Source organism: Excalfactoria chinensis, chromosome 1, assembly GCF_039878825.1.
Source record: "Excalfactoria chinensis isolate bCotChi1 chromosome 1, bCotChi1.hap2, whole genome shotgun sequence".
NCBI lineage: Eukaryota > Metazoa > Chordata > Aves > Galliformes > Phasianidae > Excalfactoria > Excalfactoria chinensis.
Window position 1 is genome coordinate 58,440,801 of NC_092825.1, and position 15,018 is coordinate 58,455,818.

Genomic DNA, 15,018 nt, shown 5'->3' on the forward strand with positions numbered 1-15,018 from the left:
AGTGGCTTGTCTACCTCCTGCCTACCTTATGGAGGCCATAGTTTGTTATCAGCTGCCCCCATTTGGCTGACTTGTACCGGTGTGACACTGCTAACATGGTGTTCTTTTCTCTCCTTGCTTCCTTGTGCACCTCCCTTGAATTAGGACACACTACTACGAAGCATTGGGACGGTACGTGTTCTCTCTCATGCTCTAACACTCTCTGGGTTTAAGGCCCATTTTATGTCCCATTGAAAGTTCAAATCCCAATTAATACTGACTATAAGCTCTTCTTTTTAGAATCAGTAGGTTAAAAAGGAGTTTTAGTGTTTGCTGTGACAACTCCCAAAAATACCACCAATTTGGAGCTTTTCTGCCCACTGTGATATACAGATGTTTTCTAGCTGGTTTCTGAATTGTTTTTTCTTAGGCTTTCTAGCTGGGATCACACATGTAGGCACTCTCTGGCCACAGCACAGTGCAATACACCTTGCCGTGTTCACACCAACTTTTGTTTGGTTTTGACTAAACACAGACTATTGAATGGGGAAGCTGCCATGTTCTCCCCTTTCAACCTTAGCAGTTTTACTTGGTTCCCATCTCAGATGGAAGATCACTCCAGCACTGTCCTTTGGATTGTTCTGTACCATGGATATATACTTTGTTCCTAGTGCTTTTTGCTTGAAACGAATGAGAAAATAATGTTTCCTATGCAGACCCCGAAAGGTGAAAAAGCCTTTACCACGCTGCTTTCTTCTGTGAATGCTAGTCAAAACTGACTGTAATATCTGCATGTCAGTATTTCAAAGATTCATGCTACCCTCAGATTTTACTCTGCTCTTCAGAAAACAAACTCAGAAAGTGAAATATGAGGGCTGTGACTTGAATCAGAGGGACAGAGTGGAGCCAAGGGCTGTTACACCAAGGAGTTTGAAAAGATCAGATGAATTCAGATAGAAGCATTCTGCAGCTAGTGATGAGAAGAAAGGCAGAAAAGGTAGAAAACATTGGAAGAAATGAGGACCTAAAGAAGTCGCAAAACAGACAGCTGATGTAGAGTGAAGGATCTGAGAGATAGAGACAATACACCACAGAGCTGAGGTTACTCTGCCATGGAGGCTTCTCTTTGAAATTCATAACCAAAGCTTTTGCAACAAGATAAAAATCTGTATTTCCAAGAACCCATATCAGATTATACTTCAAGTTCACTGCCTCGGAAAAGTTTTCAGGGTGATATGCACCTGTATAGAATACATGTAGTCACAAATGACAACAAAATGGTTCCAGTATCATTCAGTACTGACTTAAGAAACTTCCTCTGAAAGAGGGCACAGGCGGTGGTGGTTGTTGCTTTTGTATTTGTGAACTGTGCAGTTGTGTTCAGTGACTGATTGTTCTATGATAGCTCTTCAGCGCTGTAATAAACTGAGACAGATGGAGCCTGTCATTCTTGTCTCTATAGCAGGTTTTCTTTACCATCTCTGTATCTTGACTTGTCTTTTTTGCTCATTAGCTCCAGTTCCAGAGACAGCCAGCTGGCAATTGTTTGCCAAGAGGAAGTGTCTCAGGATGAGACTTATGATGAAAATTTGAATGAAGACATTGAGTACTGTAGTGAACCAAGTCTGCTCTCTACTGAAATGTGAGCTTTGCAGCTTAAGTCCAAGTGTTTGGGTGGCTCTTGAATTAAGGGGGAGAGGTGGGAAGATGTAACATTTTTCTACAAACTTTTCAATTTATGGGATAAGGCTGGAAAACTTCAGTCGCACAATTCAAATATCAGAAAGTTTAAAGAAAAATAAAAAGCAGTTCAGCCCTGAGAAATAACAAAATAACGTTGAAAGGGAGACCTTTTGCATGAGATTTTACTTCTCCTCCGAATGAGATATCTGGATGTGCAGGGCCTCCCCACCATTCACTTCTTTCACCATCCCTGGATGTGTTTAAAAACCATTTGGATGTGGTGCTCAGGGGCATGATTTAGCAGAGGGTTGTTAGAGTTAGGGTCGTTTGGTTAGGTTGTGGTTGGATTTGAGGATCTTTAACATTCTTTCCAACCTGAGCAATTCTATGATACTGTGATTCTATGATACTGTGATTCTATGATTCTACTACTTAATGCTCCCACATCTTGTATTTAGAGCATTCCTGTCTCAACAGTCTCTGTTGCTTCACCTGGTCCTGTTAGCTAGCTCGCATCCATTTGATAGCATGACCTTCCTGTCTTTCCTGCTGGAAGAGGGGTTATTCTGTCCAATATGAGCTACTTTCCTAGAATCCCTTTGCTCTCCTTTCCAGGCTCACATACCAAGATGACGAAAACAGACAACTTACTCCACCAGAAAACAACAAAGGAGAGGACACCCGGCACTCTCCGAAGAAAGGGTTTCTGTGCTCCTCAGCACTAGGTAATGTTCCTTTGCAACATGCCAGCTGTGCTCTCCTCTGCCTTGGCTGAGTTCTTATATCTTGCTAGAGAAATCCCAGCACATATGGGGCTGAGTGTCAGTGGTTGTCATATTTAGATATTGAGACCAGGAATACCATAGCATGCATTCTGTCCTGATCAGGCAGGGGACTCTATTAACTTTATGCTCAGTCAGTAGATAAACCTATGGTTGTTTGAATAGTCCATGTGATCTGTTTGATTAAACCTTCTTATGAATTAGAGAAGTTTATTAGGGCTCTGTAGGCTGTCCAAACAATCACTAGGGAGTCACCGGGTAGACTGGCCTTGAGTATATGGTGTTCTGTTCTGTCTGTATTCAGAAGGGAGAAAGCAGAGGTTGTCTCTTTTGTCTGCAACATGAAAAACAGTGAATTTCAGTTTAAGTTAATACAATACATATTTCTCAATGAGACTTCCTGTGTTTATCTGGAAGGCTGAATTTGTGGACAGTCCTTGATACAATAATGCATTAACTACATTCTAGTGAATAGATAGCGATGTAATACGTTTGTTGTTCTTTTTTGTTTTCAAGAAAGAGAAAGCATCTCCTTGTCTGCATTGGTTCTTTGTGCTATAACACAGAGCAGCAGATGCAGCTTTACCTTAAATAATGGTTTTATTTGCCATTCTCCAGCAGTAAAGCTTGCACACTTGTGTACTTTGCTGTACTTTGAAATTCCTGTATAGGAAGCATGTTTCTCTTAATTACAGAAGTAAAGCTTACTTTTGTATCAAGTAAACAGTGCAGATATTTTAATAGTTACTCCCAAAATCTTTTATTTTCTTTTTAAAAAAGACCTTTTCAGTTTACTAAAAGCACCTCATCTATACATGCCCAACACTCAATTCACCAGTGAATTCAACCACTGAATTAGTTTGCTTCCACTTGATCTTGATACAGACACAGCCTCATAAACTGTGGTATGTCTGGCTGTTAAGGGAGACAGGTCACATGCAAGTGGGAGGCCAGTGTCACCTGAGCAGCCACATGTCTCCTCCTGAACATTGGACACAGCCAGGCATAGTGCCAGGACCTCAGTTGCCCTTTCAGCCCTGCCAAGTTTTTTGCCTGAACCAGGAAGATTTGAGAACACTTTAACTGCTTGGGACAGTCGTAGAATCATCCAGAATTTTCTCTTGCAACCTGCTTGGAAAATTGTGTTAGTTGGCCCATGTCACCTGACTGTGCTTTGCAATGATGTCTCGAAAATTAAAATCAGCAACACAAGTACAAGTACCTGGGAAAGCGTAAGGTGTAGAGGGAAAGCAGACAGAGGTTAACTGTGGGTGTCTTGGCTGTCTCTCCAGTGAGACTGAAGTAAATGAAACTGAACTCAGATTATCCATAGTATAATATGAGTGATGGACACAGTTGTTTGTGATTGGTGTTTCAGGTCGACGAGCATCTTTTCACTTAGAGTGTCTGAAGAGACAGAAAAACCAGGGCGTAGATGTCTCGCAGAAGACAGTTCTGCCTTTACAAATGGTACATCATCAGGTAAGCTTTTCATAACCACAAAGGGCCCAGCAATGCAACTGAGAATCTACCATGTGCATTGCTCTCCCATTGCATCCCAGCCCACTTTTAAACACCTTTTGAGATAATTTCTCACCCATGTTACAGGTCCAGATTTTAGAAAATTTAGTTGTCATCACATTCATTTCAGGATTTTTATAATTCCCAGAAGGGTGTTACAGGGACATATTCTTTAGAGCCATCAGAGTTATTACCTGATGTCCATTAAAGGGCAAAATAGAAACCTAGCTGTCAGATAAAAATAACTACCCAAATTGCACTCTGCTGTGCAGTTGCACTGGCTTGGACAATAGTGCATATATGAATAAAATGTGCCAAGTCTAACTTCATATTAATGAAAGCTAGTCAGTAAAGGCAATTGATCGTTTAAAAGATAAACTGATTACATGTAATTTATCAGCCTCTTATGACCTTCATAACTGACATTCAGCAGCCTACCAGTGTATGCTTAGGCATATATCTAGACTGTTAGCCAGCTGTCATAGTCCAGAGTAGATTTGTGTCTTTTATTCTGATGACATCACTGTTACCATAAAAGAAACAGGTGCCAATGGCAGCACCAACGCGGTGGCATCTTATTCCATGTACAGAACAGGGGCATAGGAGCAGAAAATGCCACATGGCAGGGAAGGGAGGAATAAGAAGTCACAGCAGCTGGAGGAGTGAGAGCTGAGTGCACCTGGGATGCTCTGTGCTTTCTCATTTCCATTCCTGGCAGCAGCAGCAGCCAGTTATACTGTAAGGATCAAGCTCACGAAAGCAGCGGTCTGCAGAAAGCTCCAGCTGTGGTAGTGTATCTCTTGGGATAGGGTACAGAGAACAGTTCCCTGCCTCCCCCATAGCAGTGCCAGCCCTACAGGACACGTGCCTCCTACCCTCTCACCCTGCCCAGCCAGCAGAATCACCTCCTTCCAACCTGTACAAAGAGGATGGAGCTTTGTCCTTCCTCATCCCACCATACAATTCCAAACCTAGAGAGACAGAGCTCTACCCATCTCAGCACCCCCAGCCAGACCGCAGGGTCATAATAAAATTGGCATCTGGCTTCCAGCTGGCAATACCTATCCGTATTAGTACTTTACAAAGTCATTTGCCTCCAAAAGTGCTTAAAATGAGCATACAAAGTAGAAATGTTGCCTCTGCTAAGTACAGTGGATTCAGTTGTTCCTCAGTGCTTGAAGGAGGATTCTCGTGAAATACTGATGCATAATGATATCTAAATATATATATAGCTGAAAAAATAATCCCTAAGAGCTTATTTCAACCTCCTTGGTACCTTACATTTTGGATAAACACCTTGTATGTGTTTCTACTAAGCTGAAAATCCAGTTCTGTTGTTCTGCCTGACAGATCGAGGGCTCTCCTTAAAGTCCCCACAGTTTAAGGGAATGCTGATGCTATCACAGCCTGCAGGCTGTGACTTACACGATTAATTTTTAAGGGCTTTCTTCCTTGATAATATTCGATAGGACTCTGGCACGTAATTCTTGAGAAGATCATGGTACACTTTGCAGGTAACCAATAATTGATTCTTTCGTTTGTCTACAACTGAAATCAGCAGCACAGCACACTGACAGCAGTTCACTGGAACGTCAGTGGCAGATGGATTGAGCTTGACTTAGCTTCAGATATCTAAAAGTTAGCTGTCCAGTTTAAACCAGTCAGTTCGGTCCCACTGTGGTCAACAAGGAGAAACAGCATTTCCAAAGGGCAAGTATAATAAGCCTTGTCTAAGTCTCATCCTCCAGAGAGATTTTCAAGCAGGTATCCAAGAGTCAGGAGCCTTCTGGTGTGCCTCTGCCCAATTAGCTTGGACTAAAACCATTGCTTTGAGACAGCTGAAGTTGCAGAGACAAACTCCAACCTGATCAAGAGCCACATTTTGTATTTTCTGTGTGTTTATTCCTTTGTTCATATTAGACAGCAGTGAGCTGCGTGAGATGAGCTGCTGATTCTGATGGCATTGCTTATGGAATAAGCAGCATCCATCATGAATAAGGCATCAGATTAGCCCTGTGCAGCAAGGGGCTTCTTGAGAAATTTGTTATCAAAGGAGACTGAATGACTCAGGGGCTGTGAATGTAATTGTGGGAAGGGCTGCAAGGCTCAAAGTACAATCATCAGATATTGATTCTCCCACCCACAGCAGATGCCTTAAAATCCAGTGGTGGTTTTATAATTGTTGCCATCTGCAGACACACCTAAAATTCACATCTGGTATCCGTTCAGGTTCTAAAATGGATGCTTAGAAAAAGCAGAGCGATTGGCAGTAAAAGCTAGCAGTATGGGTGGTAACAGTGTGGGAAAACGAAGCTCTGTCACAACCGGTGGAGAAGAGGTGGTGTTTCTGGCAGGGCTGTGGGGCATAGGGCTCATCCCTCCTGTTAGCATGGTGGGTCCAGGGTGGAAGAAGCTCAGCCTTGAGAGCTCTCAGTTTGATGCTTGGCACTGGTGCAAGCCACACCACTTCAAGGAAAACTTGCAGAATTAGTTTAGAGAAACTTCCCAACCATTCCAGGAGCTGGCAGCTATTTCTCAAGCCTCATAAGAGTCATTACGGTTGGAAAAAACCACTAAGATCATCTGTTCCAGGCCTCAAGACACTCTGGGCATTTTGCGGGTAGTTCCTCCAGCGCTTTGCTGTCCCAGCCCTGCAGACTTAGTGAGTCCTCACTCCATGTGTCCCCCTCTCTCTGCAGGCACTGGCGGTGGCCGGCCTGAGCCCCCTCCTCCAGCGAAGCCATTCCCCTACCACGTTCTCCCGGCTGTGCGCCACACCGCCTGCTACACCCTGCAGCCGAGGCTGGCCACAGCAGCCCATCCCAACGCTGCGCCTTGAGGGGGCTGAGTCCACCGAGAAGCTCAACAGCAGCTTCCCATCCGTGCACTGCAGCTCCCGGTTCCCCGACAGCTCAGACTGTGGCAGCCCAAGGAGAGCCAGGCCAGTGTCCCTCACTGTCCCCAGCCAGACGGCGGGGAGCAGCAGGCAGTTCCACGGCAGCGCCAGCAGCCTGGTCGAAGCGGTAAGGCCACGGTGGCATGGGGACGTGGGTGGTACAGAGGCCAGTGTAGGAACATGGTCCTTGGGAGGGCAGGATGCACTGCAAAGCCAAAGTCCGCCTCTGAGCAGGGGTCAGCAGCATGAGTGGGAGGAGAGGGGCCAACATGGCCAACAGGGAGATGCTGTAGGGGTGCAGTAGGGCTGGCAACTCATGGTGCTAACATCTGCTTTTGTCTCTGGTTCTCTGCCGCCTCCTGAAGGTGTTGATTTCGGAAGGACTGGTGCAGTTTGCTCAAGATCCAAAGTTCATTGAGGTCACGACCCAGGAACTCGCTGATGCCTGCGACATGACGATAGAAGAGATGGAAAACGCAGCAGACAACATTCTCAATGGTAACAGCAAGCAGAGCCCCAATGGCAACCTGTTGCCTTTTGTTCACTGCAGGGACGCAGGGCAGGACAGTGCAGGCGAGGAAGAGGAAGAGGTGCAGAACCCGGATTGTAGAAAAAGTCAGGAGGAGCTGAAGGACAGCAGGATTTATATCAGCAGCCTGTAGTTGCCAGGGCTGGAAGCGATGCTGGTTTTTTATTTGTTTCAATGTTCCTAATGGGTTTGTTTCAGAAGTGCCTCACTGTTCTCGTGACCTGGAGTAACCGGAACAGCGTTCTTCATTCATTTCTGTTGGGATGAGTCGCAGAGTTGGGTGGTGGCAGAGAACTTGTCAGGAGCGGATAGGACCCCGGCACGCGTCCGCCTGGAAAGAGCGCGGCGCCCAGGAGGAGAGTCAGCTCCCTCTTTTTCCAGTCCCTGCACAAGGCACGACGACTGCCTCCCAAGGGCGGCCCAGCCAAACGCGCCCAGCCTCCAGCGGGCATCCTTCAACTTTGCTTGTAAAAATCATTTTGCACATGTTCTGTCCGAGCCTCACCGCCCCTGGTCATCCTGGCCCTGCTGCCTGGGCCCGGAGGACACAGCACCGCCAAAAGGGGAGCGTGGGGACTGCAGCGGCTCCTGCTGTTGGCCAATCAGAGTTCAAGGGTCATTCGCCAGCCAACCCGAGCGCGGGCAAGTCACCTGCCAACCAATTGGAGTTCAGACAGCCGGCCGCGCCAGCCAATGGGAGAGCGGGGAGTGGCTGGGCACGGGTTTCTTCTTGTCCCGCAGTTCGGTGTTTCCTTGAGAGCATGTTGCGGTTTTTATTTTGACTATTTTATTTTTATTATAATTTTTCAGAGGGAGAAGGGAGTGTTTACAAGGTTCTGTAACCACCTACCTTTTTGTTTGGGTTTATTTTCACCTTTGCAGATGTTACGTTGGTTTGACCATGTTGTATTATTTAAGCCAGGTTCTTTTCTCCATTGGCATTTGGTAGAAGCATAACGCTGTAGGCGAGTTTTACCGACCACTATGTACACTGAGACTCTGTCATTTGATTTGCTACCGAGCGGAACCTCCTTTTTTTGTTGTTGTGTTATCATAGAACGGCAGCGGGCAACGTGCTTGGCACAGCCCCACACGTCCCAGGGTCCAATGGGGCCATTGGGATGCAGCGCCGAAGCAGCGCCCGCTGTCGGGAAGGGAACCAGTAACTCTTTGCATCTTCTGTTCCACAAGATATGCAAAAACAATGCAATAATATTAATTTTAAAATACAATCATAAGTCGTGTTGGCATTAAAACTGTATAGAAAAAAAAAAAAGAAATTATCGGGGTGGGGGGACAACCAAGCAGAAGGCGTTACGCTTCAGTATATTCCGTGTGATGTTTTATTGCATTGATGATGTTTCTGTTGAAGAAACCGTTATACTTGAATTCAGGTCAGTTTCGGTATTTTTCAAATATTTTTTTAAAAGGAATTGCAATTGTGCCAAGCAAATATTATCGAATCGAATTCAGTTTGTTTAAAAAGAAAAAGAAAAAAAAAAAGAAAAAAAAAAAAAAAAGAGTCACTTCTTGTATATTTTGCTGCATGTCAAGTGAATCATTTCGTATTTGGAATGTGCCAAGCTTTACCTTTGAACTTTTAAGTGCTTTTCTACGTGTGGTCGGGGACAGGGGTACTATTTTTTTGTTTTTTTTTTTTTTCCTTTTTCAATTTGTACAATGAACAAAGTGTACCTGGTGTAAGTAACTATTCTGCAATCCACTGACAGGTCGAACGTTACTGATTTTGCATATCTTGTGTTCATTACCCTTCCTCCTCACCCCTTTAAACATGCACGATGACTTTGTTGGTACAGTACCTTTCTTCCCGAGGCCAGGACATTTTGTTCAGGCTTTGTTCTCTTTCCTTTTGCTCAGCCTCTCCAAAGGTCTCTTCCCACGAGAGGGTGGCAAGATACCCAAGCCCACATGGAAGATTCATCCCATGTCTTCAGCTGGCACCAGCAATTCAGGGAGGGGGAAAGCACCTGCTTGCAGATTGAGGTTAGATAGTTCATCCCGATGGTTGTAACAGGATCATGGAATAAGCAAATGCAAATGGCAGAATCGTTTGTAAAATAAATGTGCCTAACTCTGGACTGAAAGCACTGGGTAAGTGAGGGACAGACTCCGGATCGTTGCTTAGGAAAATTGCTGTGGTCTGGTCATGACACAGATGTTCAGTGACTTTTGTGTGTTTCCATGCACGTTCCCAGACCTTAGCACATGGGTCATGCTCTAAGTCGCAAAACACCTGATGCCACAGCATATCTCATCCCTGCTGCTGAGCATGAACCTCTCCTAATTCGCTCCAGGATGGCACACAGAGGCTGAGAAACCAGGGAGATATTATTAGATTTTATGCGGCTGATTTCTGTCTAGACTGCTGCTGGTTTTCTCCCTTTTCAAGATGTTTCACAAACTTGCAGATGAGTGCTCAGGGGTGTGATCTGATTCAGAGCTAAACTTTCATTCCAGTCTTGAGCTTCACAGATGTTTGAGTGCACCATTTATTATGTATTTTTGTAATGCCCTTGGGTTTAATTCTTGACTCTGCTGAGGCCATTAAGCAGAAATAGTGGAAGATACTTTTTGAAAGTGCACTTTTTTCTTGTTACTTTGAACTGGCCAGTAGCAGCTCAAGATGCCTTGCCAGCAAATCCTTTTAAGCTGGGGAAATGTGAACCCACTTAAGCAACCATCTGGCATCACAGTCCCAGTCCAAGTCCCTGGAGAAAGCAACCACCTGAAGTCTGTCAGCCTCATTTTTTCCATCCGTCTTGTCTGTACCGTGATTGGCATGTGAGCAATTCTCCCTTTGTGAGTTTGCTGTTGGTAGCTCTGCAGTACTCCAAATCTGCTTGAATGGAAATAGTGCTGTGCTGGTTGTTTTCTGAAAATGGAAGCAGCAAAGGGGCTCCCTATCTCATTTTCCTCCACTAGAAAGTCCCCCCTGGCCCTCCCAGTAAGAGACAGAGGTGCTCCTTGCTCCTGGTTAACAAAGTACTGGCCTAGAGGAGCAGAGGTAAGGGGCATTCTGGATGTCTGCCAGTACTTGTCATCTTTTAGGACTTTTCCTGAAGGGAAGGAGAAGAAAGGAAAGGAGTGTGCCCTGCACATTGCTGGTGAAGCTGTGGCTCCCCCGTGGGTCAAAGCTGTCAATAGCCAGGGAAATCCCCGCATCTGCTGGAAAATAGCTTAGGTCCTGCAGAGTGAGAAGTGCATGGCTAGCAGAGCATGCAGATGCCTTGTGTTGTCTGAGGAGCAGGTGTTCAGTACAGCCATTGCTGGTGCCAGCTGCGCAATTTTCTCTTTCTGGGGAGGGTGGCTTTTTTTTTTGTTATTTCCATTTGAGGTACACGCAACGTGCACATTGTGACAGGTCTGAGCAAAGAGCTACTGCCTCCTTCGGGTGAGGTGCAGTCTGGGGGTGATGGAAGTGGGACAGGCATAGTACCCAGGGGTCCTTCCTCTCCTGGTGCACCGGAGTAGATGGTGGGTACAGTCACTGTGCTGTGGATGGAAGCCATGGAGGAACCGATGGCCAAGGAGTGGCGTGGAAGGAAGGAAAGAAAGAAAGAAAGGGGAAAACGATCTGCTGTTTGCCACTGAGCATCTCTGACTTGCAGGAGTACACTGCAGACTAAAGACATTTCTTACAAAACAACAAACCTCATCCCTTTACCACTCCTGCTCATTACTCCAGGCAGTACTGGGCCAGCCACACCGGGTGCATTTCTTTTTTCTTCCTTATTCTGTGTGGCTGATGTGACAGGGAAGCAAGCGGAACTCGTGGTCCAGAGCTGGAGTTTCACTGTCCACAGACCTTTTTTGCATCACCTGTATCTTCAGCTGGACATACGGATGATGATGGCGTGGATGCTGCTGCTGCAGGGTCCAGTCTGGTTTGTTACCCTGCCCACTTCACCCAGCACGGAAGGACAGCCAGAGAGGTGCCGTGTACAGAACCGCATCTATTTCTGCTTTGTTTTCTGACTCAGAACCCTGCCCCCAGTGACTATGACAACGATGATGAAAACAACAACAACAAAAAAAGGGCAAATGCATTTTTTACATTTCTTGATAATTTCCAAAGCAATGTATCATTGCTTTCTTTAGACTGACGCCAATATAACAGTTGTATGGGTCTCAGCCAGGCTCCTGTGTCTTTTCTGCCTGATAGTTTCAAATTGCTGTATGAAATGTATGCGCGTTTGCACACAGACACAATCGCACAAGGTGACAGCACCACGAGCCCGTGGGGTTGTGGACTTGTGTTGTAGGTGAAGCTGGAGGCCTTGCTTCATGCATCTAGGTGAGAAACCCCAACCCATGGGCCCAGGAAGCTGAAGTGGGGCATCCCCACTGAGTCAGAACTGAGCATCCTATGGAATGGGCCAGTTGAGACTGTCCCAGGATAGGGTGGGGAGAGGAACAGCGAGTGGGAAACAAAGTAAATAGAATCCATTCAGAGGCTTTTGGCAGTGGTGAGATTTTATCACTTCCAATAATTAATTTGTAGCATGCATTAAAAAAATATATTGCTGGTCATCAGGAGCCCCTGTTCCCATCTTGCTAACATCAGAATAGAATTCACTAGTGGTCAGGAAGGTTTTACTAATGTAAAGAATGTGGAAAACATAACTGAACCTAGAAAGAATTTAATATTTTTCCTACATTTATTTTCTTCTCCAAAGATTAAGAAATGCAAATTTCAGTGGCTGCATAGGATTTCTTTTCTCATCTTTTGAATGTTGCAAAGATATTAAAGTTTCATTCTGGGTTAGCAAGCCCAGGGATCCAAAAGGTTTCCAATGGGATCTCAGTCTGTGGAGCTTTGCTCTCTCTTGCTTTGTTTCTGGACAGCTGAAACCATTGCGGCCTTGCTGCTCCAGTGCCTGGAGAAGGTATGGCTGAAGGCAGAAACAAAGCATAAGGAAATCCTGTACTGAAAGCAGACCAAACTACAATTGCTATCAGAGTAGCAGCATCACACTGGAGTGGAAAAATCCTTTTCTGAAATGAAATCTAGTGTTCTAGTTCAATCTTCCATTCTTCCCCCACCCTATGCAGGGAACATGACTTAACTGTTAACACTTGATCTTAAAACAGGCCTTTAAGGGCACAGACCTTGATTGAGCTGCCAAAACGTGTGCATCCTCTGCCATCTGAGATACCCTGCAGTATTCTGCCCAGCCTGCAACAGAAGTTCCAGGAGGGCATAACACTTCCCTTTGACTGGTGCCATGTCTGCCAGCCCCACTTGTGCTGTGTGGGCCTCAGGCGGCAGGGGACAGTTAGGCAACTTAACCAAGTCCCTTTCTGAAGGGCTAACCAAGCCGAGCAGCACCAACGGCTGAAGTAAGGAGGGAATCTTCTTTAGAATTACCAAGGGCTTAGCGAGGCATGACTGGGAGCCCATCTCCATGCTCCCGTGCTGTTCTCCCACCCCACACCATGCAGGCAGGCCTTGCTCCTATGGCCTGGAGCCCAGCCCTCACCTAGCATAGGCCTAGTGCCCGTACCCCAGGCCCCAGGAGTAGCAGCAAGAGCAAGCATGGTCCCACCCCACAGTGCTTTTATTTTTTTTCTGACAGTGTTCAAACAGCCCCTTTCCAAAGCATTTTCCTATTCAAGACAGACCCACGGGCTCAAACACCATCCATTAGCCTCATCATTCAGAGGATAAAATACCTGTGTTTTTCTGCTTCGTTTTGCATTTTGTCCTGTCAGGCAAAATGCAAGCTCTTCCTCAAACAGGCTGTAATGCCTTTAATATATATATATATTTTTTTCTAATATTTTAAGCATCCTAAGCCAGTCCACTCTCATCGTAAGCAGGTAGACTGGTAACCAATACTACCTAAACATCATCAACTTCATGATTGCTCGTTGGAGTGATTGGTTCAGGATTATCCAGTCTTGACAATTTGAATGTGGGAAGATTTCAGAGGAGGAGGAGTCGGATTGTAAATATCTCTTTGACAACATTGCTGCATCACACACAAAAAAAAAGGGGAGATACTTTTAAAACTGCCTTAAAAATCAATACCGAATGACGGAGTCTCCCTCCAAACAATTGCCACTTGGTAGATCAAGGGATAAATCGCTTTGGGTAAATTCTGGCAAGAAGTGGTTGGAATCTGGTCCAGTTTGGGAAGTGTAAATGTAATTTAGGAGCTGATCTCTCACTCAGTCTGACTTCATATCCACACTAACGACTGAGCACTGCAGGATCAAAACTGCTTAAGGCATGGGGTTGCTGTACCTGGCCTGTATCTGTATGGCGCGCTCTGGCCTGGCAAGGTACTGCATACCTGTGTTTCCCGGTGACTTCAGGGAAGATGGGGTTCCTCAACACCTCTTCAGTTCAGGCCCTGGAGCATCATTTCCTGCTCTGATCATCAGCTATAACTGTTGATAAATATAAGTGTTTTGCCTTCATTCGAATTGCCCAGAGCTGTAAAATGACCTCTCTCAAGTATAAACCAGTCAGTCACCTCCTCTCCCACTCTTCCCTGTGCTCCCTGCCCACCCCAGCCCTCCCTCTCACCTCTGCCCAGCTCCTTCCCTCTCTCAAGTCTTTACCTCCTTCCACAATTTTATATCTAGTTTTCATGAAGCCACAGAAATGCTTTTGTAAATAATGCTGTACAGTTTGTAACCATCATGTAAGCCTGTCATCAGTGCCAGAGTCCGTCTTGCCCTCTCGCACGTTTTAAAGTCAACAGAGAAAAGTTAGAGTGAATGGCCCGCAAGCGAGCTATAGGGTCATCTCTGTGTGGGACAAATGTATATTCCTGTAAGATTGCATTTTTATCTAAGGAATGATGTTATTTTAAAATTGCTAATAAATTTCTAAACAATGTCCAGATTTGTTTAATATCGTAAATGTTATGAGAACTGCTTTGACATTGCCCCCTTTGCTCAGTGGTGGCTGCAAACTATGAGGGCATCCTGCAGCCCCTTATTTCCCAATGGCTGCCCACACTAGATTTGTGGAGTCTCTCGTGTGCATAAGGGGCTGCAGAACAGCATGGGATAGTAACAGGCTGTCCTGTTAAACATTAACTTAGAAAACCTGTCACTTGTGTACTGCTATCATCACAGAAGTGCTACCTTGTAATGATGCCCAAGGTATGACCCATTCATAACCAAATAGTTACCATTTTCTCCACAGGATTCTTTTTTATTGAGTATGCATCAAAAGAGGAATGCCTGCAGCCTGAATACCATGTAATTAGTCTTTACATAAGCCATGAAGCTAATGGGACGATAATAAGTAACGTATTACACATTTACTTTTCAATCAAACAAATTTGTGCCAACAACACAGTTATCAAGCAATTACGTTGTAACGCCAGCTGAGCGCTGCATAGAGTGCCACAGAGTGCTCAGCCCAAGTACGCTGGCATAGGATCAAGCGCAAGAAAAAAGCGTGCTTTTTAAAATTACTTTATTATGTGTATATTTATATTCCCCGACTTGCACACAAATGTTGGAACCTCAAGGTTTGTTGTTAGGTAGTGGTGTCACGTACCAGATGGAGCCAGGAGGTGATGTCAAGCCATGGATGCCGCCACCAGCGTGAAGAGCTGGAGGACAGGACAGGACAACCACCAGAGTTC

General features: G+C 45.3%; 1 protein-coding gene across 15 annotated transcripts in view; it reads left to right on the forward strand.

Annotated features, from left to right (window-relative positions):
• The window catches only part of CACNA1C (calcium voltage-gated channel subunit alpha1 C), a 424,545-nt gene extending 410,287 nt beyond the window's left edge, over window positions 1-14,258 (forward strand). For 14 of the 15 annotated variants that reach the window (XM_072360924.1, XM_072360945.1, XM_072360915.1 and 11 more), the window contains 6 exons: window positions 145-171; window positions 1,493-1,621; window positions 2,278-2,387; window positions 3,823-3,926; window positions 6,665-6,988; window positions 7,227-14,258. In XM_072360924.1, coding sequence (XP_072217025.1) covers window positions 145-171; window positions 1,493-1,621; window positions 2,278-2,387; window positions 3,823-3,926; window positions 6,665-6,988; window positions 7,227-7,523 — 991 coding nt within the window. In that variant the 3' untranslated portion in view covers window positions 7,524-14,258. The remainder of the gene's footprint in view (window positions 1-144; window positions 172-1,492; window positions 1,622-2,277; window positions 2,388-3,822; window positions 3,927-6,664; window positions 6,989-7,226) is intronic. The other variant, XM_072361011.1, reaches the window with a different exon arrangement.
• Window positions 14,259-15,018: the final 760 nt, after the last annotated feature.